At 41.5% G+C, this 25,708-nt stretch overlaps 1 protein-coding gene across 6 annotated transcripts in view; it reads right to left on the minus strand.

Moving 5' to 3' along the window:
- Nucleotides 1-812: 812 nt before the first annotated feature.
- The window catches only part of MPPED1 (metallophosphoesterase domain containing 1), a 61,082-nt gene continuing 36,186 nt past the window's right edge, over nucleotides 813-25,708 (minus strand). For all 6 annotated transcript variants that reach the window (XM_051772483.1, XM_051772478.1, XM_051772480.1 and 3 more), the window contains exons 5-7: nucleotides 13,259-13,374; nucleotides 8,737-8,850; nucleotides 813-5,344 (exon numbers count right to left, since the gene is read on the minus strand). In XM_051772483.1, coding sequence (XP_051628443.1) covers nucleotides 5,226-5,344; nucleotides 8,737-8,850; nucleotides 13,259-13,374 — 349 coding nt within the window. In that variant the 3' untranslated portion in view covers nucleotides 813-5,225. The remainder of the gene's footprint in view (nucleotides 5,345-8,736; nucleotides 8,851-13,258; nucleotides 13,375-25,708) is intronic.

Here is a 25,708-nt window from a genome sequence, read left to right on the forward strand (position 1 = left end):
GACGTGTAGTGAGGTTAATTGCTCTGCCCAGTTTTAGTCCATCCTGCTCCAGAGAGGGAATTCACTTTCCTGGGCGTGGGGAAACAAAGCAGGCCAGTTTGTGGGAAAGAAAAGCCTGTTCCTTTAATCTGCCTGAAAGCTTTTGGTACATCAAAGTCCTGGCGAGAAGAGATGTCGCTGATATAATTGGTGTGGGCAATTGCAGAGGTTTTAATAAAGACCTCTCTGAAAGAGTTATTCATGGGAGGGAAAGAAGGGTCATGGGTTGGGCAGGAGCTAAGAAACCAAAACCCCCCCAGCAGGATGAGGGCTGAGGAAATGACACACAGCTCTGTATCCCACCCAGTGCCCTCCAACAGCAAAGCCTGTCCAGTGCTGATGAGGAATTGCCAGGGGCACCATCAAAGCCAGGGGAACAGATCAGAGTGGGGGAGGATCATCCCCCCTCATGGACACAGCCTGGGTAAGGCTCCTTGGGAGGAAGGGGATGATGGTTGTGAAAACCAGGTAAGTCCAGATCAGCTGCCACCTCCCGAAGAGAAAACCCAGCTCAGGCCACGGGCAGCTCACCACAGTGCTTCACTGCAGGCTGCAAATATATATGATCCCAAAAACTCCTAAAGAAATGAAGATACAGGATAAAGATCAGGGGAGAAAGTAGCAGGGAACTGTCCAAATGCTCGGACAGGAAGAAAGAGGAGGTCCTCTTCTGGCATTGCTGCCTCTCACCAGCTTCCAAATGACACATCAAAAAGAGACAAGGGGAAAGTTTCTGAGATGGGAAAGTAAGAGAGTTAGAAATAGAGTCTAGCTAGAATTGAAATGATTTTAATTTCCAGGTGAAGTGAGTAAAAAGTAACATAATGGCAGAATACAAAATAACAAACAGCACAAAGAAGGTACATATAAGTACTCCTATTTTCACTTTTCACATAAAAAGAGAACAAAGGGACAGTCAATAAAGCTGAGCAGCAGCACATGTACGAGGATAAGCAAAATGCTGTTGTTCTAATGCACTGTGCATAATCATCCAGGGAGCTCCCTGTTCCAGCACAGCACTAAAATCACAGATGCAGAGAGACTTGCAAGAAAGGGACAGGAATGTACCTGAAAGGAAAGACCATTTGCAGTTAAACTCCCTGTATGTGAGTTACATGAGCACTGAGCAATAATATGGGTTTTAAGAGAGAAATTACATACAAACAGCAATAAATGGGAGGGGGGCAGAGATCCCTGATGGCAGATTACTCCAAAAATTTCCTTCCGAGGGATGTCTTGTTCCTCTTTCCTCTGAAGCTTTTATGTTGACTACTGGCAGCAACTGGTGTTTGGAGAAGACAAACTGCTTCTCATCCCCTGTGTCTCCCTCCTGCAGCAAGACCAGAGCACCTTCCCCTCTGCCCTGTGTCCATGTGTCACTCTGAGGGGGGTCTTTTCACCCTTCCTCCCTGCAGCCACCTCCCCAGTGAAGGAGCTGGGCCAGCATGCTGCTCCCACCAGCCCCATTCTCTGCAGGGACCTCACTGAAGGCTCTGCCTTCAGGGGCTACCAGAGAGCACCATGTGAAAGCCTAAAGCTGGTTCCCCAGGCTGGGGTGCAGCTGCCCTGGGTGGGGCTGCCTGGGGACAGGCAGCTGCCTGGGTGGGTGCTGAGTCCCAGCCTGCTCCTTCCTTCTAGCCAAGGAACATTTCACATCCTTGGCCATATGTGACCGAGGGAGGTATAAATAATCCTGTCTTCTCTTTTTTCCCCCACTGACGTGCAGTGATATCTCCCCTATTCATCGCTGAAAGGAACCAAAATTAATCTCAGGAACAATTCTGCCTGGTGATGGGAATGCACTCATTGCTGACACACATCAGCACCTTCCTTTGGGAGCTCCATGATCCTTGAGAGTCCCTTCCAACCCGGCATGTTCTGTGATTCTGGACAGATCCCAGTGAAGGTCAGCAACAGGGAGGTGGGACAGGAAATTACTTGGGAGAGCACCCCAGAATTTAGATAGAGCTGACAACTGCCAAACCGAGTTTGTGGAAACCTTCCTCTTCGTGGCCTCCCTCACCTGAGGTAGATCAGAAGCCCAGGTCTTTCTGTGCCCACAAAGTTAAAATAAAACCAGACACTTTGCCCTGATCTCCCTCTCCGTGAGGTTTTGTCCTTACACTCAGAGTATGAACCATCCTTCTTCCCCCAGCTGCCATCCATGCCCAAAGGATGGCATCCCATTTCCCAGCCTCTGCACAGCTCCTCTGCAGCACTCCCTCATGGCATCCCAGGCACATCTGCCACGGTCTCCCACCAAAACACAGCAGTTACAGGCAGTGGTTGCTGCTTTCCCCTCCCTCTGTAACCCCAAACTCCACCTTGCTCCCCTCTGCAGGAGGTGTGGTAGCAGGGAACTGGCACACAGAGCAGGGCACCCTCTGCCCATCGTCCCCAGCCCCTCTGCCAGCTGATCCCCCTCTGCCAAAACCATCAATACCTCAATACCACCATTGTCCTTTAATATCTCACAGCCTTTAATATCCCCACCCCTGGAGAACATGGTAGTCTTTCTGACACGGAGCTGGATACTAAGAGACCTTGTTTTTTGTTGTGTGGTATTGTTTTGGTTTGTTGGGGTTTTTTTAAGACTTTATTTGTCTAACATGCTTGACCAAAAATTACAACAACATTCAAGTTATGCCAAAATGATTAAATAATCTTTAAGCTTTCATACCTCAAGTACTTTAAATGATATTCTGAAGTAACAGCTGCTTTCATATCCTTTCCACATAAAAATACACAGTATTTGGAAGATACCTTAGGAAAAAATTATTTTGAAGAGAATAGTTTATGGTCCACATAGAAATGTTGCTGAGGCCAATAAAAGGACCTCTTCCCCCCACTTTAACATTTTAGTCTCTTAAGTGCCATGAGCGAATGTAAACATTTCAGACTTTAACATACAGCCAATTTCCTGCCACATTTGTTGCAAACTGCTTGAATTGTGACTAGCCAAGACACTTTTATTCTAACTACAGTGCTATTGTTCATCTTCCCAGTGACGGCAGGAGTTCATATTCGACTATGAATTTCAGTTCTTGCTGATTTAGGAGTTGATCTGTAATTTCTACACCAGTAGCTCTGACAAAAGTGGCCCCCTCTGAATTCACAGCAGGCTGCTCATGGGAACCACTCACCCAAAAACCACTTGCAGGCATGTGACAAGGCGTCAAAGACTGTTTTGGGTTTCGTTTTCAGGAAAAAGCAGCACATCAGTTTAGACACAAGGTCACCCAACAGGTTACAAAGAATGACAGACCTGTGACTTGTCATGTTTTCTGGGGGTCTGGTGGCTTCTTGTGGGTCCAAGGTAGTGACTGGGCTGGAATATCTCGGCTCCCAGCAGCTGATGGAAGAGCTGCTGCCCATGGGGAACCAGCAAAACGCAGTGTTTCTGCCCACCTGGCTCAGAGGTGCAGCCGACACAGCCTGGTTTTGCCACACAGGTATTTTAAATTGTGCATGTGTGTCATGTACATGCAGCTGCCACGTGAAGCTCACATTTACATCCACATATTGGGCAAAAAGTCACACACACAATTATCCAGTGCATGAGTGCAGAGGTGGGCCAGGCACAGACCTGCAGACAGCTCTGAACTGACACTGCTGAGCTCTGCCCAACCTCTGTGAACAAGATTAACATCTAGATGCCATCAGCCCCAAACTGAGGATGTCCACGTTCAGAATACAGCAGCTGAACAACCTCCATCGAGGCAAAAGGAGATGTTGGTTAGTCCAAGGCAGAAATCCATGTCTTTCTTTTGGTGGGTTCCAATCAATTCTTAAGCTTCTGCCTAGGACAGGAGTGAAACCCCAGCAGCTTCAACACCCCTGCTGGCCTGCAGGAGAGCTGCACGGGCAGTGCCACTGTGGGCCACCCCAACCAGCTCGTGGCACATCCCCTGCTCTGCCTGGTGGCACCTACAGCACCAGGAGTGGCTTTCAGGTTGTCCTGGGCCTCTCTCAGCAGTGTCCATGAGTGGGCAAACAGCAGCCCCAGGGGAGGTGCCCTCTGCTCTGTGCCCATCAGTGTGTACTCGTCACAGCTCTCCAGAAGTGAATCCCCAAACCCCACCCTGGGATGGCACCTTCCCCCAGAGCATCCACGATGTTCCCCAGGGACAAAACGATCACAATGACATTTAACCCCTCCTGATCAGGGCCAGACTCAAACCAGTCATCTCAGCATTGGCTGCACGTCCCATTAGCAGGTTTTAAACCCAGGGTCTCCGTGGGTTTTATTTAAAACACCGTGACTGATCATTGGGTGGGTTTTTTGTGTTTTTTCTCTTTTTTTGTTTTCTTTTTTTTTTAAATACAGTCATGGATCTCTTTACCATATGAAAACACAGTTATATATTTTTCTTCTTTGTTTTTTTTTTTCCTTTTTTCTTTAGGGAAATGTCATCCTTTTTTTTTTACAGGTTACAAATTCCTGAGTTTATACTGCACTTAACACAGTCTCCCTTCTTGAATGTTGAGCTGTTTACAGCATGCTGGCAATATGCACCATTTCCCTTACCATCTGTAATGCCAGATGTAGTAAAACTTCCATTTCAGTACAGTGAATTAGGGCCTCTATTGCATTGGTTTTGAATAGATGCAAAGACTTAGACCTGGAGGACTTGGAGTAATAGCTTTCCTCCAGTGACTGGTCATTTGTGCAGCATCTTTTATATTTGCCACGTTAATTAAGGGAAAACATCTTCACCATAATTTTTCTTTTACTAAGAGCTCACTGGGAAACATCTGAAATGAGGGAATCCTAGTCTAAACACTGAAGTTTAAACTGCAAACTTTCTTAAAGAAACACTCCTTTGAAAGACATTGTTCTTTTAATAAGTCCAATACACGGTATATACAAAAGCCCCTACTAGATATATATATATGTGTATGTATATATATATATATATTTATATGTGGAATGCATTCACTTTTCTGTGTTCACAAATATTTTAATGGTGAAATGTTAAGTCTTTAATCTGTTTCTGGCACCAAAATGTCTTTGTTCCTCATCCACTTTTGTTACTCAAAATTTATCTGTGAAGAGCTAGCAGGGAAAAAAAGAAGGATTTTGCTTTTTTTTTGTTTGTTTTTGTTGAATGGTTCCCTATTGGGATTCTCAGCCAGCAATATAAAGTTGCTAATGTGTTGGGTACAACTTTAAATCCTCGTTATAATCATGTGTTCCTTGGAGTAGGTAAGTCAATAACTATAGGTGGATTAAGTGGCTGGTAATTCACAGTGCACACAGATGCATTCACATAGGTAGTGGTTCCATCAGCCATGACACCATAACCTACAAAGTAAGAAAAACTCTGGTTACTCTCATTATTCATTATTACCTTCTTCATTTTTCAACTATTCACCTTTACCACACAATGGTAAGTGCCACATTTATCACTCAGAAGGAATTTAAAAATTCTCTTGGTCCCCTGGAAAAACCCATCTTTGTCCTACAGAACTTTTTGCCATCTTTTAAATTGTGTAAGAAAAACAAAACAGCCCCTCACTAACTAGTGGCAATAATCTCTGGCAGCCAGCTCACCAAACCTCCTTAGAAAGAGAGAGACTTTTCTCTGCAAAGCTTTCTTTCTTAAAACCATTTTAGTTTTGGGAAGGATAAGAAGATAGATCTTAGGCATTGAAAAAAAAAGTCCTTCTGATCATTTAGGTTTCCAGTCGTCAGTGCAGCAACCTTTGGGCAATTTTAATCTTTCCACCTTTCTTTCCTGCCCAGTGTTGAACATAATTCAAGCAAACAATGAAGAAAAAGCGTTGCTTGGCTCAAGGGAAGTGTGTGAGCATGTGCAGCTGGGCAGGATTTGTCTATAGCAGCAACTCCTTCTTCCTGTGTGTTTGAAGTTGTTAACCAATTTCCATCAAATTTGATGGAAAGACACTAAAATTCCTGCCCAGGGAGAGAAAAAAAATGGCTTTATTAATGCATTCTCTAACAGACAAGGTGAATTCATAATCCAAGACACCATAACGTTTCCACACAACTGTGTGTCTCACCAGTGGTGGAAAAGCTTCAACTACATCTCATGTCTGGCCAGACACCCAAGTCAAACAATTCCAGAGCTAAATATGCAGAAAATCAAACTTCCAGCCCTAATGCCTGCAGAAATACTGTGAAATGCTGTTTCGGAAAGTGAAGAAGAAGCCCTTCAACAGCCCTGGTGTTTTGAGAAAGCAAAAGCTCTCCATTGTAAAAAATCTTTTAATGAATGACCAGGAAGAAACATAAGCTTGATTACACTAAAACTAAAAGCTGGACGTTGGAAACTTCCATTGAAATATTTTGATCAATATGAAAAATTCACAATCAGAAATATAGGATTTGGGAGGAATCACTTGATAGAAAGCGTTTGCATTAAAATTCAATCTCATTGTTAGTGAAGTTCCTAGGGAAATGTATTTGTCATTACATACACTGAGATCCAGCTATTCAAATCCCAGGTACCTGGGACCCTGTGGTTTTTTCTGAGTGCAATTTTGTGTCTTACAGAACCATTGGCAGTTGCATCATTTGCAAACAAAGAAACAGTAGCCAAAGCCTTTTTTTGTGTCTCTGTGTTCCTTAAAATACCCTGAATAATGCAGGGCCTCCTAGACTCTCCATGGAAAAACCACACTATAATTAGGGACTAGGGAGGGAAGAAAACTCCGTCAGGTTCCTGTCACAGACATTTCTTTAAGCCAGTTTGTGTTTGCCACAGAAGAATTGGTCTGTGCAAAACACAGATTGAGCGTTGCTGCTGGGACTTTGTGTCTTCTTGGCTACTCATTTGAAGATTTGCTGGAAGATTCCTAATGCTGTGGCTTTCACTCCTGTCCTACTGCCAGCAGAGTTTCCTTGGCCATGACCTCAGCCAAGGATTGGCTGTGATGGGAAAACCAGGATTTTAGTCCCTGCCGTGCTGCTTGTCACTTCCATGGGTGCATCAGCAGGAAACCCATGTGCAGAGGTGTTTTCTTGGCAGACACGGCAGTGCAGAGGGGGAATAGGGAAGAAACATCTCTTCTAAGCATCCCTTCCCCCCAGATGTTCAGTAAATGACTGCTGCAGATGTAGCTTTGCTCACTCAGAGGAAGAACTCATCTGTTCAAATCATGAATTCTCTCTACAAAGTACAGCTTCGTTTGCACAGGCTGCCTGCAAAGGGAATTCTCCTCTGCAGAGACTCAGCATCCCACTGCAAAACAGGCTATGCAGTTCTTGTTTTCTCTAAATTGTGATGGTTAACAAGAGGAATACCTTGTTTCTGTGCTTCAATACCTACTGTGCCAACTACATTATTTCACGAGTTTTCCCATCCTAGGGAGGTGCCATTCTCTTCCCTTGAGAGCAAAGCTGGGCTTGGTTTTAGCAGATGTGATTTTGTTTACCTGCCTGAAGCTTCGTGGCTTGCTGTTTGCTTGGATCCCCTGCAACCCACTTGGCTCACAATTTCTGAAATAGTGATGAGTTTGAACTGTATTCACCAGCTCTTCTGGTTGGAATATCAAAGATGCTCTAACAGCATCATTTGTTTACTCTGTGATTTAGCAGCACTTAGGACATTAACCAGGCATTAACAGAACACCACAGAGGAGAATGGACCTAATCCCTGAGCTGTAAAACAATGATCTGAACATCTTCTCCATCAATTTTACACCAGCACACCCTCTCAGCAATGTCCCCTCTAACATGGGGTGAAAGCCCCCAGCAGCAAGCCAGGATGGCATTTCTTGGGAAGGACAATATTTCTTCTCAAAACCAGGATGCCAGCTACTCCAGTTTTTCCATTTCTGCCCTGGTGAGACCTACAGAGATCCTACATCCAAGGCTGGAGCAGGCCCAGGAGCAGAAATCTGGCAGTAGGGCAGTACCTTCTCCTGCCAGTAAGTTAATATTGCCAAGGACTGAGCAGCTGATAATAAACACTTACATGCCAACGGGTTACCTTTTGCACAGCCCAGTGGTTTCTTCTGGGGGCACTGCTTGAAATCCTTGATATGTGAACAGGGCAGACAGCATCTACCTCTCCCTTTGCCTGGAGATGCACTCCTGCTGTCACCAACTTCAGCAGAGCATTTTTGGCACCATTTACCTACTTATGTGAAGGGAACTCATCTTTTTTCCAGCTAAATATCAAACAGTCAAGAGAACTGCTTTGTTTCATTTGGGAACCAAATGCTTCCCCTGCCAAAGCAGCTAAATGTATCAATAAATATCTTGGAACTCCTACACAAGGCAGTGGTGACATCCCTCTTGATTCCAACTTCATATATGCACTTTATTGTACAATCTTGAAGCTTAAGCCTTACAAGCACCTCTCAAAGCATTCCTACCCATTTTAGAAACACAGAAACAGCAACCTAGAGAGCTTACATGAATTATCTTAAATCACAGATTCAGCTGAGGAAAATGCAATCCATCAGTCCTAATATTTAGTAACTACTGGGCTTGAGTTCTTATTTTAAAATTCACAGTAATCCTCCCTGTGAAGGAAGCATCACCCTGCTTCATAGATGCACAAACTGAAAGAGAAGCTGAAGTACAAATATTGAAATGTGGGTATCAGCCAAGATGCAGCTAAATATGTATCTGAATTCTAGAAGTTCAGACATTCGAGTTTGAAAATGCTACTCAAACCTTCTGTGTTGGTGGTTTCTAAACATACATAGAAAGAAATGTGTTCTGACCTTCATGGATATGTCCAAAAACATGAAGCCTTGGCTGTATTCGTCTCTGGACCGTGTTCAGCAGCTCGACACATCCTACCCGTTGCATTTTCTTAGGAACCCAGTCTAGAAAACCTTTGGAAAAGAATGGAAAGCTTTAAAAGGAGACAGGTAATCTGCATTTCTGAGATTTCATGGCTTTTCACGAGCAGTCCCAGAAGAACCGACGTGGAAAAAACTGTGTTGGTAAATAGAAGAGGAAGGAAGGAAAAATACCCAAGGAAAACCATAAAAGCTCATCTGGATAAAATGAACTATGATAATCCTTACAAGTTGTTTTTCAAGGAATTAAAAAAAAAATCACTGCAATTCAAGCATTTTTTGCACTGCTGCAAATGGGAAAACTCAATGTTTTACTCATTTTTCTTCCTCGAAGAGGGTGAGGTGTAAGAGCAGTGAGTCCAAAGTGAGTCTCCAGAAAACCTAAATGAACATTTAGCTGTTTAAATCTAGTCCTGGGATCCGCTTTTTTTAAATGGAACACCTTGACTGATGTAATGGAATCTGTGTTAATTAAAAACGGAATCTGTGTTAATAAAACTACATCACATTGAATCCCAGAGTAGCGGAACTCAGGTGAGGAACCTTCTGTGTGCCCAAAAAATAACACCCTCAGGCAAAACTGGTTTAACCAATTCATGGCACAGCAAGCCCCACTTGCCTAAACTTATGGACAGGAAGAGAAACTCAGGCCTTTTGCAGCAGATGTATTTAAGTGCTATATTTACTTGCACAAAGATTGGGTGAAAAATGTGTGTTTCGTATGAATACAGACAGAAATGTTACACCAACTTGCCTCTTTGTCTAAAAATACTGCAGGGGGATGTTTACTGCCAACTGAAGTCTCATGTTTTCCTTCAAAGTAGTACTATAAGAGGGATGTTGTTGTATTAGAGGGTTTGCAATAACCAATCTGATTTCTTTCTATTGTTCTGCCACTGTCACCGGGCTCAAATTTGGAAACCTAAAAAGATAAAATCTTCCTGGTTTTATTCTGTCGTTCTGGCATTTTCCCTGTGTGCCTGTCACAGCTTTGTGTCTCCTGCATTGCTGCAGTCCTGTGAATATATTGTGCCTTTAGCCCAGAGTTACAGAGCCTGGACCTGGTTTTCACAGGTTCCCTTTTGATGTCCACTCAAGCATGGCTAAACAGCAACCAACTGGCTTAAAAGCCCAGAACTGTGGTATTCAAGCTCCTGGAAAAGCTCTCAGATTTGCCAGAGCTTCAGGGTGGGTTCACACGTTGAGAAATATCTCTTTGGCTGCCAGCCCTTGAAAACCAGGCTCAAAGTGCACTGTGGGGTTTTATGAAAACGGCCAGAGTTTGCCCTTGTGTCATAGTCAGAGAGCTAAGTCCAGTTTTCAGAAAGAAGTTGGGAATGCAGAGTCCTAAGTGCCAAAAAGAGGAAGTTCTGCTTGTGGTCAAAGACTTTGAATTCATTCAGATTGGTACCTTCCCCTGCTTGGCACCTGTGAGGGGGTGGACAAAGAGGAAGCCCCCCTGAATTACAGGCAGAGCAGAGCAACGTTCTGCTGAGTTCACCAGTCACTCACAGCAGGTCAAAATTCACTGCAGGAAACAAGAAGTATTTAAGATGTTAAAGTGCAGCCAGCAACTCCTCTGGAATCCAGTCATTCCTTTTTTTTTTTTTTTTTTAGCATAAACATCTTATAACCGTAGGTTTTGTTCCTTCAGTGATTTGAAACAGTTAATTGTCAAAACGTCTGTGGAGAACACAAAGCCAAAAGTGTTTCCACTTCAAAAACTTCACAAACAAAAATCCATAAAATTAACTTCTCCATTAAATTAAGCATTATTTATGTTGAACATGTTTTTGTTTACATGCATTATCACCCTTCTGAAGCCTTCCCATATGTTTGCAGCTTATTATGTACACCTGACTACACAAACTAAGAATAATTGATTACACCTAGCTAACAATTAGAGTTCATCTTAGGGTTTTTTTAATGTTTGGTTACTTGAAACAGGTTTCTGCAGCTGTCAGGAAAGTATAAATCTTTGTCACAGACAATCGAGCAGACAGCTGCAAATGAAGACTTAAAGGTGAAATTAAATTAAAAACAAAGAAAAGAAAAGTGAACTTTTGGAAGAGAAAGAAAAGAAACACAAATGCAGATCTTTAGGAATCAGGGAAAATACTTTAAAAGTTATACTGTACATAAAAGTGACAAAAATATGCAGATATGGAAATGAGCATTAGCACTGACACCATAGTCATAAACACTGTATTTCGTAAGCTGGGAAATATATGGCATCTCTTTATTAATAATTAACGGTTTACTAATTAAATGGTCAATAATAGCTGTTTTAACCTTGTTTTCTTATCCTGGGGGTTTCATCCCAAAACAGAAGAAAAAAAATTACTCAGGTTTTTGTTACTAACTGAGAAACAAAGTCCATTAACTGGTGCTTCTGCATCTAAATCACACAATTTCAAATCTGTGGAATAATGTATTAATTAGTTTAGGAGGATGCACACTCTTGAAGTGAGGGAATGAGAAAGCAGCACAGAAAATGGATGATGGACAGAATTTAGGCAGCCCTGCTGGAGGAAAAACCAGAATTTGCAAGAGGACTGATTGCTATTTATGATCATTAGGAACAGCTCCAGTGATGCTGCCCAAGATCAGAACAACAATAATCAGCCTTCTGATTAAAATAACTGGCTGGGAGGGTCAAGGAGGATCCTGTTTCCCAAAATGTCTGTGGACAGAGCTGGACAGAGCTACACAATGAGGAGGTTTCCTACATTAGGCAGAGTTCTGATTTCTTTCAAGTGTCATATATTTGATGCCCTGAGTGTCAGGGAGAGCAACAGCTGATGGGTTCTGTGCCTGAGCCATCTATTAATGCATCAGTAAGAGAGAGACAAAGAAACAGGAACTTTTTTTTAAAAAAAGGAGATTCTTGGAGGATGGTAGAAGATTAAAAATTTAAAAAAAAAAAGAAAAAGAACAAATACTGAGACATGGAGATGGGGGGAAATTCACATTATTCCATTGCAATCAGTGGAGACGGGCAGCTCTTCCTCAGAATTACTGTAATTATTAAATTACTTTTCAATTATTAAATATATCATTAAAGTACTTCTGATGAGTGAGGGAAGAGAATCTCTGTAGAGGTTCTCCTCCCTCTGCTGGTCCCAGAGGCTACTGGAGAGGCCTGGTGGCTAAATTATCAAGGTGGTTGAAGCTGGGTGGTGTGAACCCCTCTCTCCACTTTCCAGCACTGGATTCCAAGTGAATCTTTGGATCAGCTGAAGGTTGGAGATTTTTTTACAGAATTTTACATTTTTTTACAGAATTTAAAAAACAATTCTGGAAGTGCTGAAGAAGCTTCTGACAAACTTTGGAGCTGACACCTCTGGGTCTAAACAGTTAATTTCTGACATCCATGAGGTCCATATTAAAATCAGTCCATGGCATGAGACTCCACTTGGGTGAAGTATCAAAACACAACCCCTCCTGTGAGAAACTACACTCACAGAGAGGTACTTCCCTCAGGATTAGTGAGCAGGGGAATGCAAACACGTCTTTCTAAAGAAAACAAAACACAAACCCTTAAGATACTTTCTCCTCCAAGCTCTGAAAGGGAAGAAAGGGTGGAAGACAAGAGGGTTTTAGGGTCAGGAAACTGGGGAGACTAAAGGTTTAAAGGAACCAACTGCCTTCATTTCACACAAAGCACTCAGCAGAACACTTTAAGTACATGCTCCCTGTTCGTGTCCATTCGTTAAATTAGTGAGAGTTAAACACACAGTCACATTAAATATAGATTGCTAGATGTTAAATTCATCAAAAAACAACCTTAAGCTTTTACTGGACAAGTTCATGTGATTATATTATCTCTGTTACAAAGGTAATTTAACAATTTTCTAGGAATACAAGAAATCTCTTGTGGCTTTTATATCACCTCTGCTGATATCTGGAAAACATACATGCAAAACTATTTCTTTTTGACCTGCTCATGTTGCCAGATTATACTACAGGTAAACAACTCACCCATGCTGTCCAAAGAACAGGCAGCATTGGGGTTTGTGAGGCAGAAGGTTCACCAAGTCAGCATGGGGAGGACAAACAGAGATTCTGGGTACTTGTTAAAGTGATAAAAAATAAGATCCTAATCCTGCATTTCTCTTCAAGCAGGCCCCATGCTTTCAATATAGTAGTTTTACCACTGGCAGATTAGACAGATGCACAGGTAAATGAGCCCCTGCTTATTTATAAAGCTCGTTAAGGCTTTATGTGTTAAGGTTTTAGTTTTCAAGCCATTGTTTAATTCCCTACCATTGAGCACAGGTATCATAGACAATCACGAGCTGAAGTCCTGGTGCTGCTGAAATCAGTATGAATGTTACTTTTGACTTCTGCCAGTCAGGACTGCACTCTGTTTCTAAGGAGAGCCAACAGTTACTGCACAGTCATCCCAAACACACAGCTAAGAGCACTCGTAGTTTCTTACCGAGAGGTGGTCCATGTGTTATAAGAATATCTATTCCATCTGGAATAAGGTTCCATTTCTCTAATAGTGCTTGGCCTCGTGGAAGATTAAAGCCCCAGCCATAAAACCAAGGTTGCCTGCCAAGAGAGGAGGAGAATGTCTTCAGTGTTACTTCCATGTACTGGTTATCTAATTAAAACACTGAGATTGCCTCTCCACTAGCGTGGAATTTGAAGACACAAACAGCATTCATTTTCTTCTTTGTGTGCACAGCAAACCCCTCTTTCCATACCACCAGCATTATTTAGCTTGGATGGCAAACCAGTGCAGTCCTTACCACTTTCAGCAGACAGTAAAACATTCACAGTATTCCTCTGACTACTTACAAGACCTGGATACCAAGATCTCCACGTGTGGATCATCCTGCTGACTCCCACAACATTTAGAACACCTGCCTCAAGACACCTACATGTGAATATGTCTCACATTGGCTCCCATAGCATTTGGCCCTTATCCTGTGACCAGCTGGGCAAGGACAGCCCCTGGCACAGTGACAGATCCCTCTCCAAAGTCAGAGACATCCTCTGTGCTGCTTTGTTTCCCTAATTGGATGCATCCCATCAGAACAAGAATGCTGCTGCTCCTCTCACACATAAATTTCTTCTGTCCTCTGGTGTGTTGACTTGCTTTTAAGTAAGACTTTCCATATTCAGGATTTCTTATCAGACAGGCATTTACATTTTTTAAACCATATTTATGGAGCAGCTCATCGTGGAGCAGCGGGACTGTAACACTGCCAGTCAGAACACAATTTATCCACATCTTGCTATCCCATTGATTAAAAAAACTGTATTTCACACCAATTATATCACAATGTCAAATTATGTCTTGCTGACTAGGCTCCCATTCTAGGTCATAAAATTGAGGGGTTAGTTTTAGGTTGGAGATTTTATAATCTTTTGACAGATATCTTCTGGCCATGCCAATATTTGAAGAACAATGAACAGGCTGCTTTTCTTCCACAGACAAAAAGAGCCTCAACTACTGATGACTGAAAGGCTTTTTGTGTCCACAGCTCATCTAGCTCTTCATCACATGCCCTGGATAACCAAGGTCTGGAGAAAGAGCTGTCCAAGGAAAAAAAAAAAAAGTGAAACCTTGTACATCTGCCACTGGGACCAGAAATATATCCCAGCCTCCAGAAGCTGTGAGGAGGGAGGGAGGTGAAGAAGGTGTGTGAAGAAGAGATGTTAACAGCACTAGCAGTGAAGCAGAAATCTTGTTCTGAGTCATGCTGCTCAGACCAAGGCACCTGCCTAAGAAAAAGACACATCAGGGCTACAAAATCCCACTTTTCTGGTTACCTGTTCAGCTCCTGGCAGCCTTTCCTCAGAGGAGGAACAGCACCTGGCTCACAGGCACGTGACTTCTCACCTTCCTGCTGCTGGCTGGTCTGGACAGGAGGCTCAGGGGAGACCTTATCCCTCTAAAATTTCCTGAGAGGTTGTAACCAGGTGGGTATCAGCCTCTTCTCCCAGATAACAATAGACAGGACAAGAGGAAACGGCCTCAAGTTGTGTCAGGGGAGGTTTAGATTGGGTATTAGGGAAAAATTCTTCACTGATGGGTCAAGCCCTGGAACAGGCAGTGGCTGAGGTACCATCCCTGGAGTTATTTAAAAGCTGTGTAGATGTGGCACTTGGGGACATGGTTTACCAATGTTAGGTTTATGGCTCAGTTCTCTTAAAGGTCTTTTCCGACCTAAACAATCCTGGGATTCCAGTACCTGGCTCACTCTGCAGTGACACTGTCACACAGAGCCAAACCCTGGCCTGTGGAGCTTGAACAGCCCCTCTGTACACCCAGCTCACCACTGACAGGACAGGAATATTTCTGTCACACAGGAATGCCCTGGGAATAAATAAACTGAAGTTTGTGGGGTGCTTGGGTATTACAGAAGTGGGAGGCTTTATAAAAATACACAGTAGTCAGGTTTTCTCTAAACTCTCCACCCTCTCCTGCCTTGGGATTGCATTCCACACCTTACACGCCAAGGATCTTTCTTCACCCAGATGAAAACACTCCACTGTTTGGCAAATCGTCTCTAGGCCCAGAGCACGTTTTCCAGGAGCAAAATCTCACGGACAGAAAATATTTGCAAGGGCAAACAGGAGGCCAAAGGAGTGTCAGCACAGTAAATTATGTTTTTAAAGCCACTGACAGTGGATACACGTCCCTGCTCCCACCCATTGCTCGCCCTGGTGCTGCTGGGCATGGGTAGATTTATTAGATGAGGAGAGATCAGATAGGTTAGATTAGGTAGATTAGATAAATTGGTAAGAGAAGGGTGCTAATAATGCCAAGGTGGTGGGTTCAATCCCTGTGTGGGCCAGTCACTTAAGAGTTGGACCCCCCTTGTGGGTCCTTTCCAACTTAGAATAGTCTGTGACTCTGTGACAGGATCGTCCCCCAGCAGAACCAGCCCCGAGAAACAAAACGAGGGAAAAGACAGACTTTTCCCAAGAAGAAAAGGTCAAACCCCCCCAGAATAATTATTTGAAGAACACAAGGAAGCATTTCTAAAGAGAAACCACCACGACTGTCACACAGGTCTCGCCACGAGTCAGCTCAACCCCGCTGAAAGCCGACCGACCACGAATGGCAGCCACAGCTGGGGGAGGCTCTGCTTCCTCCACCAGGGCCACGCCACGGGGCCACTCTGTGAAAAGCCCATTTCCCCTTATGAATAGGCATGATGTGCTTATTAAGACAAGCAGCACTTTCCCCCGTGCCTCCCTCCCTCGCTCCCTTTGTGGTGCCTGCAGCCGAGCGCGGGGCTGGTAAGTTATTCATGCTGGAGCTGTTCTTTTGTGAGGGGGAGATGTTACAACTTGTGTGATTTGCCATTATGCTGTCTTTTTGTGACAATCACGAGATGGGAAAGAAATGTCTGGAATATTTCTGGCAAAAAAATACACCCCAAGTCCAAGAAAGGATTGAGCGGAGGATGCTGGCATGCTTCACAGCTGAGAGAAGAAAGACAAATCACACACTTCAGTGCCCCCAAAGCAAAACCATCTTTATAAGCACGCAGGGATTTTATAAATCCCCAAGTCCCTTCTTCTGAAAATTTATTGCGAAACAGCCATCAAAGTTTCTGAGTAGGGAAAAAAAAAACCCCAATCTTCTCTAATACCCACTAACAAGTCTGTGACCTGGATATCACACGAAGACAACTTGGTCTAGAATTTCCATTTCTGATGGAACCTGAGAGCAAAGTTAAATTCTTCATGTCAAGCACTGAATTTCTGCATTCCCGCTTAGTGCTTACTCAGGAAAAGTAAAATATTTTCATAATTTATGTTTCAATAGTATCTTACATTTAACAAAGAAAACACTGTCATGTATGTTCTATAAGAGAAAAATCCGCTGTTTTCAAAAAAAAAGAAAAACAAACCACCAAGAAAATTTATTTGGCAATTTAAGACATACATCATTAATGTCTCTCACCTCTGAAGTGAAGCACTCCTGTAGAAATGTACTTTGATTTAGGTCTTACATTCTTAAAGCAAACAGCTTGAGTGTCTCCACACACTACTGAAATTCAATAGTATTATTATTTTTATAAGAATAATGCTTGTCTACATATAAGACTCTGGAGGGAAATACATCAGAAGTGAATTTGTTTACAGCACAATTAACCTTATGTTAAAAACATATGAACAAGTTTTTTCAGGTAAAATAATCTACCACACAAAAAGGGCTGAATTATCCGAGTTTGTGGGAGCAATCGGATGTTGCTTTATGTACTGAATTTCTATCTTTCTGTTCTAAAGTAACCATTGGAATAATTTTCTTACAGAATGATAGTTGCTATGACAACCATAGCAAATTTTCCTTTTCTGAAACAGATGTCTCATTTAGTTGAAAATTAGAATGTGAAAAACCCATGGGAAAAATTAATTCAAACTTTAACAGAACACTGACTACAATGTAATCTCTTATAGGTTAACCCCTTAACATCTCTCTGCACTCTTCTAGTAACCTTCTCATAAATTCTAATTAAACCAGCTTAACCTCCTAGAAATGACCTTCTTAGCTATCATTAGCACTTTAGTTGTCTTTGAAAGGATCACTTCTGTTACAATAGTAACAGAAAAAAGTCACACTAAAAAAATAATGGTCAAACATATTACCACTTTAATTACTTATTAGGTTCTTTTTTTTCTTTTATTCAGCTACTACTGGAAAGAGCCAACACGCAGTCCAAGAATTCTTTTGTCATTTAAATGGGACATAACTTGGTTTCACATGTGATCTGCCATAAAGGGTGATGCACCACACAGATCTCACCTGTCATTTACCTGAAAACTGAAGGTTTTCCATTCTCAAAGCACCTCAATCTGCTCAGCAGAGACACACACACACAAAAAGGATACTTGATGGGGGGAACTATCAACGTACATGGATTTTTCTATTACAAGCAACGAGAGACTGAAATTTGATTCTCCATTACCTTGATTAGTAGCAAAAAATGCAGGATTAAGCCACAATGTGCAGATCACTGTACATCCTAATTTCTACAGTTTCCTACATTCTTCTTACTGTTAGAACTAGCTACACTCCTGTGAACATGGGTATACAGCCCTATATACAATATATACCTTCCTTATCTGCCTGCTGTTCACATTCTTCAGGTGTTCATATTTTACATTCCCTATCATGTGAATTTAGCTGAATTTACTCATTTTTGCCTTTTTAGCCTTTCCTCAGTAAGTAACTAACTAGTTTACTGAGTTGCTTTTTTCCTCTACTTTCTCTCCAAGTAAGGATTCACAAAACCTTTTTTTCCCCCTTTTTTTTCAGTGGGTTATTGGTCATTTCAACATCTAAAGTAGTTGTGAAATAACACTCATCTTTCTGTCTTTTCTTCCTGGCACAAGAGGACCATCCAAAGCAGGCAGGAACAAAAGCAGCTCTCAGGTCACAGGTGCTAAGAATAATTAGGAGGGCATTGTTTGCTTATGGGCTTTGAAATATTATTCAACATCTTGGCATGTGAGCCAACGGCACAACTGAGGCCTAAAGGAAAACAGGTTTCAGAGGTTTTGAGGAGCATGAGGAGATTTATATTAAGATTAACTTCCATGTGAGAGAGACAAGGGTGGTGTGATTTTAGAGACCAAGTATGAAAGCAGTGTACAAAAAGAATACAAAGAAACTTAAATTCACTCATTCATAACATTGGAACCAGTTCTTTTTTAATGAAGTCTAAGGCCTTATAACTAATAAATGCCAACTCATCTCATTCCATTAAACTCAGATCCTCTATCACTCTCCTGGCCATCACAGGCAACATTCCTTCCATGGGGAGGGAAGTCTGCTGAGTTTATGCCTTACTTGCTTTGCATCCAAGGTTGTCACTCTTGAAACTCTGAATCAAATTAAATTATTGTTTTCACAAAAGGAAGGGAGGATAAAAATCAAGAGTATGGTCCTTTTGTCATTAATTATTTCTTTTGCAATTTGAGTTGATGAAATCATTCCTCTTTTGTTTAGGAAAGGATTTCATACATCTCTGACTGGAAAGAAGAAAGAATGAGCTGTGACTAATAGGAACCAATATTTCTAAACATTAATCTGTTATAAAACAATGAAAAATGAAATGAAATCTCCTTTATCTTCGTAACAAGAAAACAAGAAGGTACCAGGTAAGGAGAAAATTTAATGAAAGACTGAATTTAAAACACACCAACACCAAATGTAAATAGTTTATCTCATTCTGCTGGAAGGCACATCATAATATCCCATCTGATTTTTTTAAAAAAATAATAAAATAACCAAAACAAAGAAAGGTAAAAGCTAATTTGGAATAATCACTCAAAAGATTCAGTGCTGAGGGTACAGATGTAGAACTGCACAGACTTTCAGTCTCATTTCAAATGTAAAACTTGCCTTGAATGGGCCAACATGTAAGGAAAAATAATCTGAAGCCCATCTATGCAGGACATCTTTGTGGTTATTCACTGTCAGATGACCAGGCAGCTAAAGAAAAAAGAATGTTCTCCCACACTTCCCACTCCAGTGTTTCCTGGAGTCCTCTAAGAACAAGAGGTTTGCTGCCTGAGGAGATGGAATATCCCTTGGAATGGAGATGCTACACTTGTGGGGTCTTTTTTTTTCACAAGGAGGGACTCTCCTAGATGAAACATGACTAAAATATAGGATATGTAATAGGTGCACTGAGAATCAATAAAAAAGGCCCTCACAGTAGCCACTTCTCAGTTTAGTAACTTAGCAGGTTTACATTCTTTTCTCCAAATACCAGGAGTAATTAGGCCATATGGACTAACTGGCTGCCTGTTCTTTTCCAATTTTCCTTCTTTTTTATTATTTTACCTTTTTTTTTTTTTTTTACTTAGCAAATTCCTAGCCATTTTGAGTTAAACAAGCATGAAAATGCTTCCAAGAGTAATAAATTAATACGACACGTGTGCATATATGCATGAAGTGTATTATTTTTAATGTTTTCAATTTAGCAACAGACAAACTTACTTCTTGTTTGAAAAAGCACACGCTGACACTTCTACCTGAAGTGAACAAAATCCAAGCAAAGTTCCAAATTCATGCTTTCCTGCAGTCCTAAATTCAGTCCACAGTGGTGGAAACCAGCTGCTTCCATACAGCTTTCTAGATCAAAAAGGTACAGGTTTAACCCTGGATGCTCCCTCAGCTAGCCAGGAATCTGAGATACCTTAAAAAAAAATGTACTTATCTGATGTAAATTACATCATTAGAAATGTTTGACACATACAATTGTAATATTGGGAAAGCTTTGTCTGGGCTCAGGAAAAAAGGGGAGTTTACAGCCTTTGGAAGAAGCCCCTCAGGACCACAAGGATGTTGTGAGGTTGTGCAGGGAAAAAATTAGAAGGGCCCAAGCCCAGGTAGAACTTATTCTAACTACTGCTTTGAAAGACAATAAAAAATGTTTCTATAAATACATCAGCAACAAAAGGATGGCCAAGGAGGATCTCCATCCTTTACTGGATGAGAACAAGGAAGGGGGAAAAGGCTGAGGTACTCAATGACTTCTTTGCCTCAGTGCTAAACAGTCAGACCAGTTGTCCTCAGCCCCCTGAGCTGAAAGACGAGCACAGGGATCTTAGAAGCCTTTTCCAACCTAAAAAACTCAATGATTGGCTCCAATTTACTTTCCTAGCAGTGAAGAAAATCCTCATTTTAATTCCTTTTAAACAATGCTAATTTATCGAATAAAATAATTTATGAACAGCAGTTCCAAAGGAAGTGTTCTGATGTTAAACAGTTTCCCAACAAGTGGTAAATTACTTTTTCCTCTTAAGATCTGGTCAGGGAAAAGAGAAGGAGCTCAGGCAGCTGTGTTGCAGCGAGTTCCTGTGATGGTGGCTCTATTTACAGTTTTTCAAGTGGAGCACAATGTAAAGCCACCATCCCCTTCTTGATGTAGTAGCTGTGTAAAAACCCGGGGTAAAATGCAGACATTCAAGCTGCTGTGAAGCAGAGAGGCTGATTCTCACCAGGTGTAAACGGCTCAAAAGCTGGTGGAGCCCTGCCAAGTTACTCCAGCTGAGAATGAGCTCGGTGCAGATCCGCTCCAAACCAGCCAGCTATTTGTGTTTCTCTTGGAATGTCGCCAGAGGGCTCATGGAAGTGCCCAACTGTGTTTACATCTTTGAAACATCCCGAAATTGCCGCTGTCTGAGACTACACACCAGACTACAGATAGAGCTGGGAGTCCTTTTGTTCAAGGGGGAAAGAAAAAAAAAAGGTGGGGAGGGGAAAGAGCACCAAAACAACAACAAAAAAAAGCACTTGAAACTTTAAAATCGGCTCTGTCTCAGAAAATTAAACTTTCCAGCAAACGCGAAAAATAAAGAGAAAACTGCTGGGGGGGATTGCAATTTCACTCTTGTGGTTTATGAACTGCAGGAAAGTGAAGCCAATTCCCTGTAGTGAGATTACAGGTCTCCTCTTCCATAGGTCTTAAATTAAAAACCAGCCGAATCCAAAGTGAGCTAGTTTACTGGATCAGAGGATTCAATTATTTCTGCTAAGTAACTGAATGTGAACTACTTCCCTTTAATAAGACACAACTAATAATTACTGCCCAAGAAAGGAACTTTCTTCCTAGCAAGCTAATTAAACTAAAGCAATGCATTTTTCAACTGCTCTCGAATTTATCTAAAGTGAGAAACATTGCAAAGCAAAGAAATGCAAATCCCACATACAGAAACGTAAAGGCACAGAATGTTGCAAGAAACTGGACTGGCCCAAAATGTTGCACTGAAATCAACATAATTTGTGGTCTGTACAGGTATTCCTAGGACATAGTGGAGGAACACAACTGCAAAGTGGATGCAAAGCACTTCTGGATTCATTTACTGCTTCAGCTCCCCCTGCAAGAGGTCACTGTGAAATGTGTTAGAGAACTGATCCAGATCCCTCACACGCAGAAGTAACCAGGAGGTGTCTAATTTACTGATTTTCCTCTATTGTGACTCCTCTAGGACTGAGCTGTTCCAGACTCTTCAGCCCCAGGCAATGTTTGGAAGAAATTTTATCTGAGAGAAAACAGTTTCTGGAACGTTCGTTAACAGGAAAAGAAAAAAAAAAAAAGGATATTCTAAATTGCTGTGACTTTAAAAAAATTCCCCTGGGAAATGGTAAAATCAAATTTCTCAGGAGTGGCTAATAAGTAGGATTTATTGCCTTGGTTTGACTGGGATGATATTTGTGGACTACAATAGGTGTAGTTCAATCTACATTCTCCATTCACATGGAGAATTATTTAGTTTATAATAGTTAATAACAGTTTAGTTTATTTAGTTAATAACAACTATATTCTTTCAACATGGTACAGAAAACTCACCTGGAGTTGAGATATTTTTATGTTGTTCCATGCACATTTTTAAAGCAATGTTAATGACTCTTGCCAATTCATTGCAGTCACTTAATTTGTATGGAAACATTCATTAAAGAGGCCTCTCCTGGATTCAGCATGATTGCTCACAAAAGCAACAGCACCTGTATACCCAATATCTGCTGAATGAGATTCACACTTCCTATATTCCCAAGTCATGCAAAAAAAAAAAAAAACAAAACACTTTCCCAGACAAATTTATTACATCAAATGCACCAATTTTAGAAAAAAAAAAAAAAAAAAAAGGGAGGAAAATGATCCAGTGATCTGTTCCTGATGTTAAAGAGCCAGAATGATGCACCCTTAAATCTCACTTTCTGCCACTGGAAAACCTTTCACACTTCAGGAGTTCAGCATCATTCAGCTCTCCCCACCACTTTCCCTGAACAGCTGAACTTAATAGATCAAAATCATTTTGCAGGAAAAGCCATGCTTATGATCTTCCATATGCTGCAAACTAAACTACAGTGCATTGTGGTTTTTAAGTGTTTTTAGAAGCAGCACTTCCAAAAGGGAAAATGGTTTCCTGTAAGTATGAAAGAGGAAATAAAAACACCACTCCAGCACTCCGTTACAATACAATTAAACCAGTATCTATGTGCCTCAGGCTGATAATTAATATATTTTTACTGGATGATGAGCTTGGCTTTCTCTCTTCTAAACATGCTGCCATTTCTTACACATCTGTCACAACTCACCTACCTTTGAATGCCTGAAATAAAACACCCTCAGCTTTCTAACCCTAGTAATGCAGCCACATCAGGCAGGTTCAGATGCCAAATTTCCCTCAAAAATGTCTGCAACTCGAGATGCCTCAATTCCAAATAATGAGGAGTCTATTATTCCCACTCATGACTTTCATTTTCTTCAAGGAACACCTCAGTCTACCTAATTTAGGTGGTCATTTACTCACTTCTATTGCCTGCCTTAAAGCCACTAATTAAAAAAGCTCCAAATAGTTCCCAACTTTAACAATCAGGCAACACCCACCACTTTTAAAACACATTTATGAGCAACCAAACCCAAGCATTCTCCAACACATCCACATCCAGGATTTCTGCATCTGTCCATAAAAAACTGTAGCACCGACAGAGCCAGATATCAAAACAAGTCACCTGCTCTAAAATCTGCTGTATCTGAAGTTTGCAAGAATTTCAGAGGGGTATTTAATTGCCTCAGACAACTGTACAGAAGCAAATGCACCTTGGTTATTTGTGTTTTTATCTTCTGACAGAGTGAGGGTGCAGAAAGAAGAGAACATAAGAGGATCAGGTATTTTACTTAGAAAAACTTCTAATACGGTTTTGTCCAGTAACACAAACTTTGAGTCTCTATGTATTTTAGTCATGTGCAAGTCACTGAATAGGGTTTTTTTTGCAGATCTGAAAGGGGGTATTAAAAAAAGGATCAGAGTGGTCACTTTGAGGCAGAAGTTCTTGTTTTGTGTGAATTTTACAGGGAGTGAAACCCACAGTAGAACAAGTATAACACTCCAGCTCCCAACTTAGGAGGTATATTATATTAAATTAAATCAAATCGATATTTTATTTTAATACAGTTTCATTTTAATTGATGTTCACCTCAATGACTGTAAAGATTTCTACCAGGTCTGGGAAAATAAACACGAAGCGATTCATCACTGGCAAAAGCAAAGCGTGTCCCTCTCGTGGAATGAACCTATAAATCTTTGCTACATTATTTTACTGATGGAAACTGAGTTCAGTGAGGAATGAAAGAGGCTATTACAGCTGTTCTTGAGAAGATGGAGGTGGAAGGGGCTGAAATGGAGACCTTGGGAATGGGTGGCCTGGAGTCTGTGTGGGACAAAAATAAGGAGAGAAGCTCCAAAAACCCCAGAGTCCAGCCCAGGCACCTGTCACTGCAGGGAAAATGGTCACAAATGCCACTCTGGCCTGATATTAATATTTGCTCTGCCATCTTGCCTGACTGGGAAATGAAACTTTCTGGAGCTCCAGAAGGCCTTTAACAAAAGAATGAAGGAGGAAATGAGAATACATAGACACTAGGAAAAAAAATCCTAATTCTGCGAAAAGAAAAATGAGGGGTTCTGTTTCCCAGGGATAGAGCCCTCCAGATAATCAAAGCCAAGTAAAAATCCACCATCTGGGTAATGAGTCTGGAGACAATCTCATCCTAAAAGGCTTCTTTAAGCTAGCCAGGCCAATATGTCATTTAGAATAATGAAATTGTCACATGTTTGCAAGAGGGCTTTGACTGTCCTTTCCTTTCACACATGGTGGAAAATGAAGAAAAGTGCTGGAGAAGATAAAATGCTCTCCAGCCCCCTTGTATGGCTGTTTGGAAGCAGGAGGACCAAAGTTTCTCCTGCAGTTGTGTACAGTTCTTAGAAGGATTGTGGAAATTCAGTGGCTACTGCCACTCGTATTTCTCTTGCTCTGTCAAGTAAAATGTGTCTTATCCAGTCACTAATGCACAACAATCCACCTCCTAATAGAAAATGCCCCTGGAATTCTTGCCATTTTTCCCAAGATCAGAGCAAATGCACAACTTTTCCATAAATCTGAGGCGGGGGTGCAACATCAGACATTGGAGGAACAGCCACTATAAGTTCTGCCAAAGAGCTTCTGATTATTGATCAGGGGCAGTTCATTAGTGTTTAGGTCTTACCATTAGTTACTGCACAAAACAGGTGAACAGAGAGACAAATTACTCACTGAGCTGTAAAAAACCCAATGGGGAAAAACCACATGGCAAGGCAGAGTGAATTACTGGAGCCTTTTACAGCAGAGGTGGCAACACTCAGGATCCCACACCCGAGTATGAACCTCAGAAATGTGTTCTCATGTTGATACAGAAAAGCACATGCACCTTTCTAGGCGTTTATTTTCACATGGCAATTCTGAATATTGGCTGTAAAAGGAATAATATACCCTTGACTCATTCAGTAAGCACAGCAGATCTTGTGCACTGATTGCATCAGGAGTTTTTCGTGCAAAAACAGTGTGTAATTGTGCAATTAAAATCTCTAGCAATGCAGAAACAAAAGTGGATGGTGCAGTCTGCCTCCAATCCAGCTGCAGCTAACACTAAAACTCTTACCTGCAAGATAAAAACACGTTGTGGGGTTATGAACTACAACAGAAGGCTGAAAATCTATGACTGAAATACTCACTAATCATGTACTAAGATGGTTTCATGAATGATGACATCACAGAGATAGGAGAAACCCCTAAAGGATGGATCCTCTGCCACCTCTCTGGTATTTCTGCTTGCTTTATTTGTACTTCTTATGTTACCATTTTTTTCTCTTACTGAAAAATAAATGAAACCCCTCTGGAAAATGGCTTCGTCTTTGGGAAGGCTTAGCAGCCAAAATAACACTATATTGAATTAATATACATAATTATATTGGCTATTCTATCTGCTTGACTTTTCTCACAGCAGTTCAGAACAAACAAGGGTGTTTAAAAGTACTTCCCAACCAGCTGCTTTTCCATTTTACAATAAGTGCTCCTGAGGAACTAAAG

Source organism: Manacus candei, unplaced genomic scaffold (assembly GCF_025592945.1).
Source record: "Manacus candei isolate 608988 ecotype Guabito, Panama unplaced genomic scaffold, ASM2559294v1 h1tg000153l, whole genome shotgun sequence".
Classification (NCBI taxonomy): Eukaryota; Metazoa; Chordata; class Aves; order Passeriformes; family Pipridae; genus Manacus; species Manacus candei.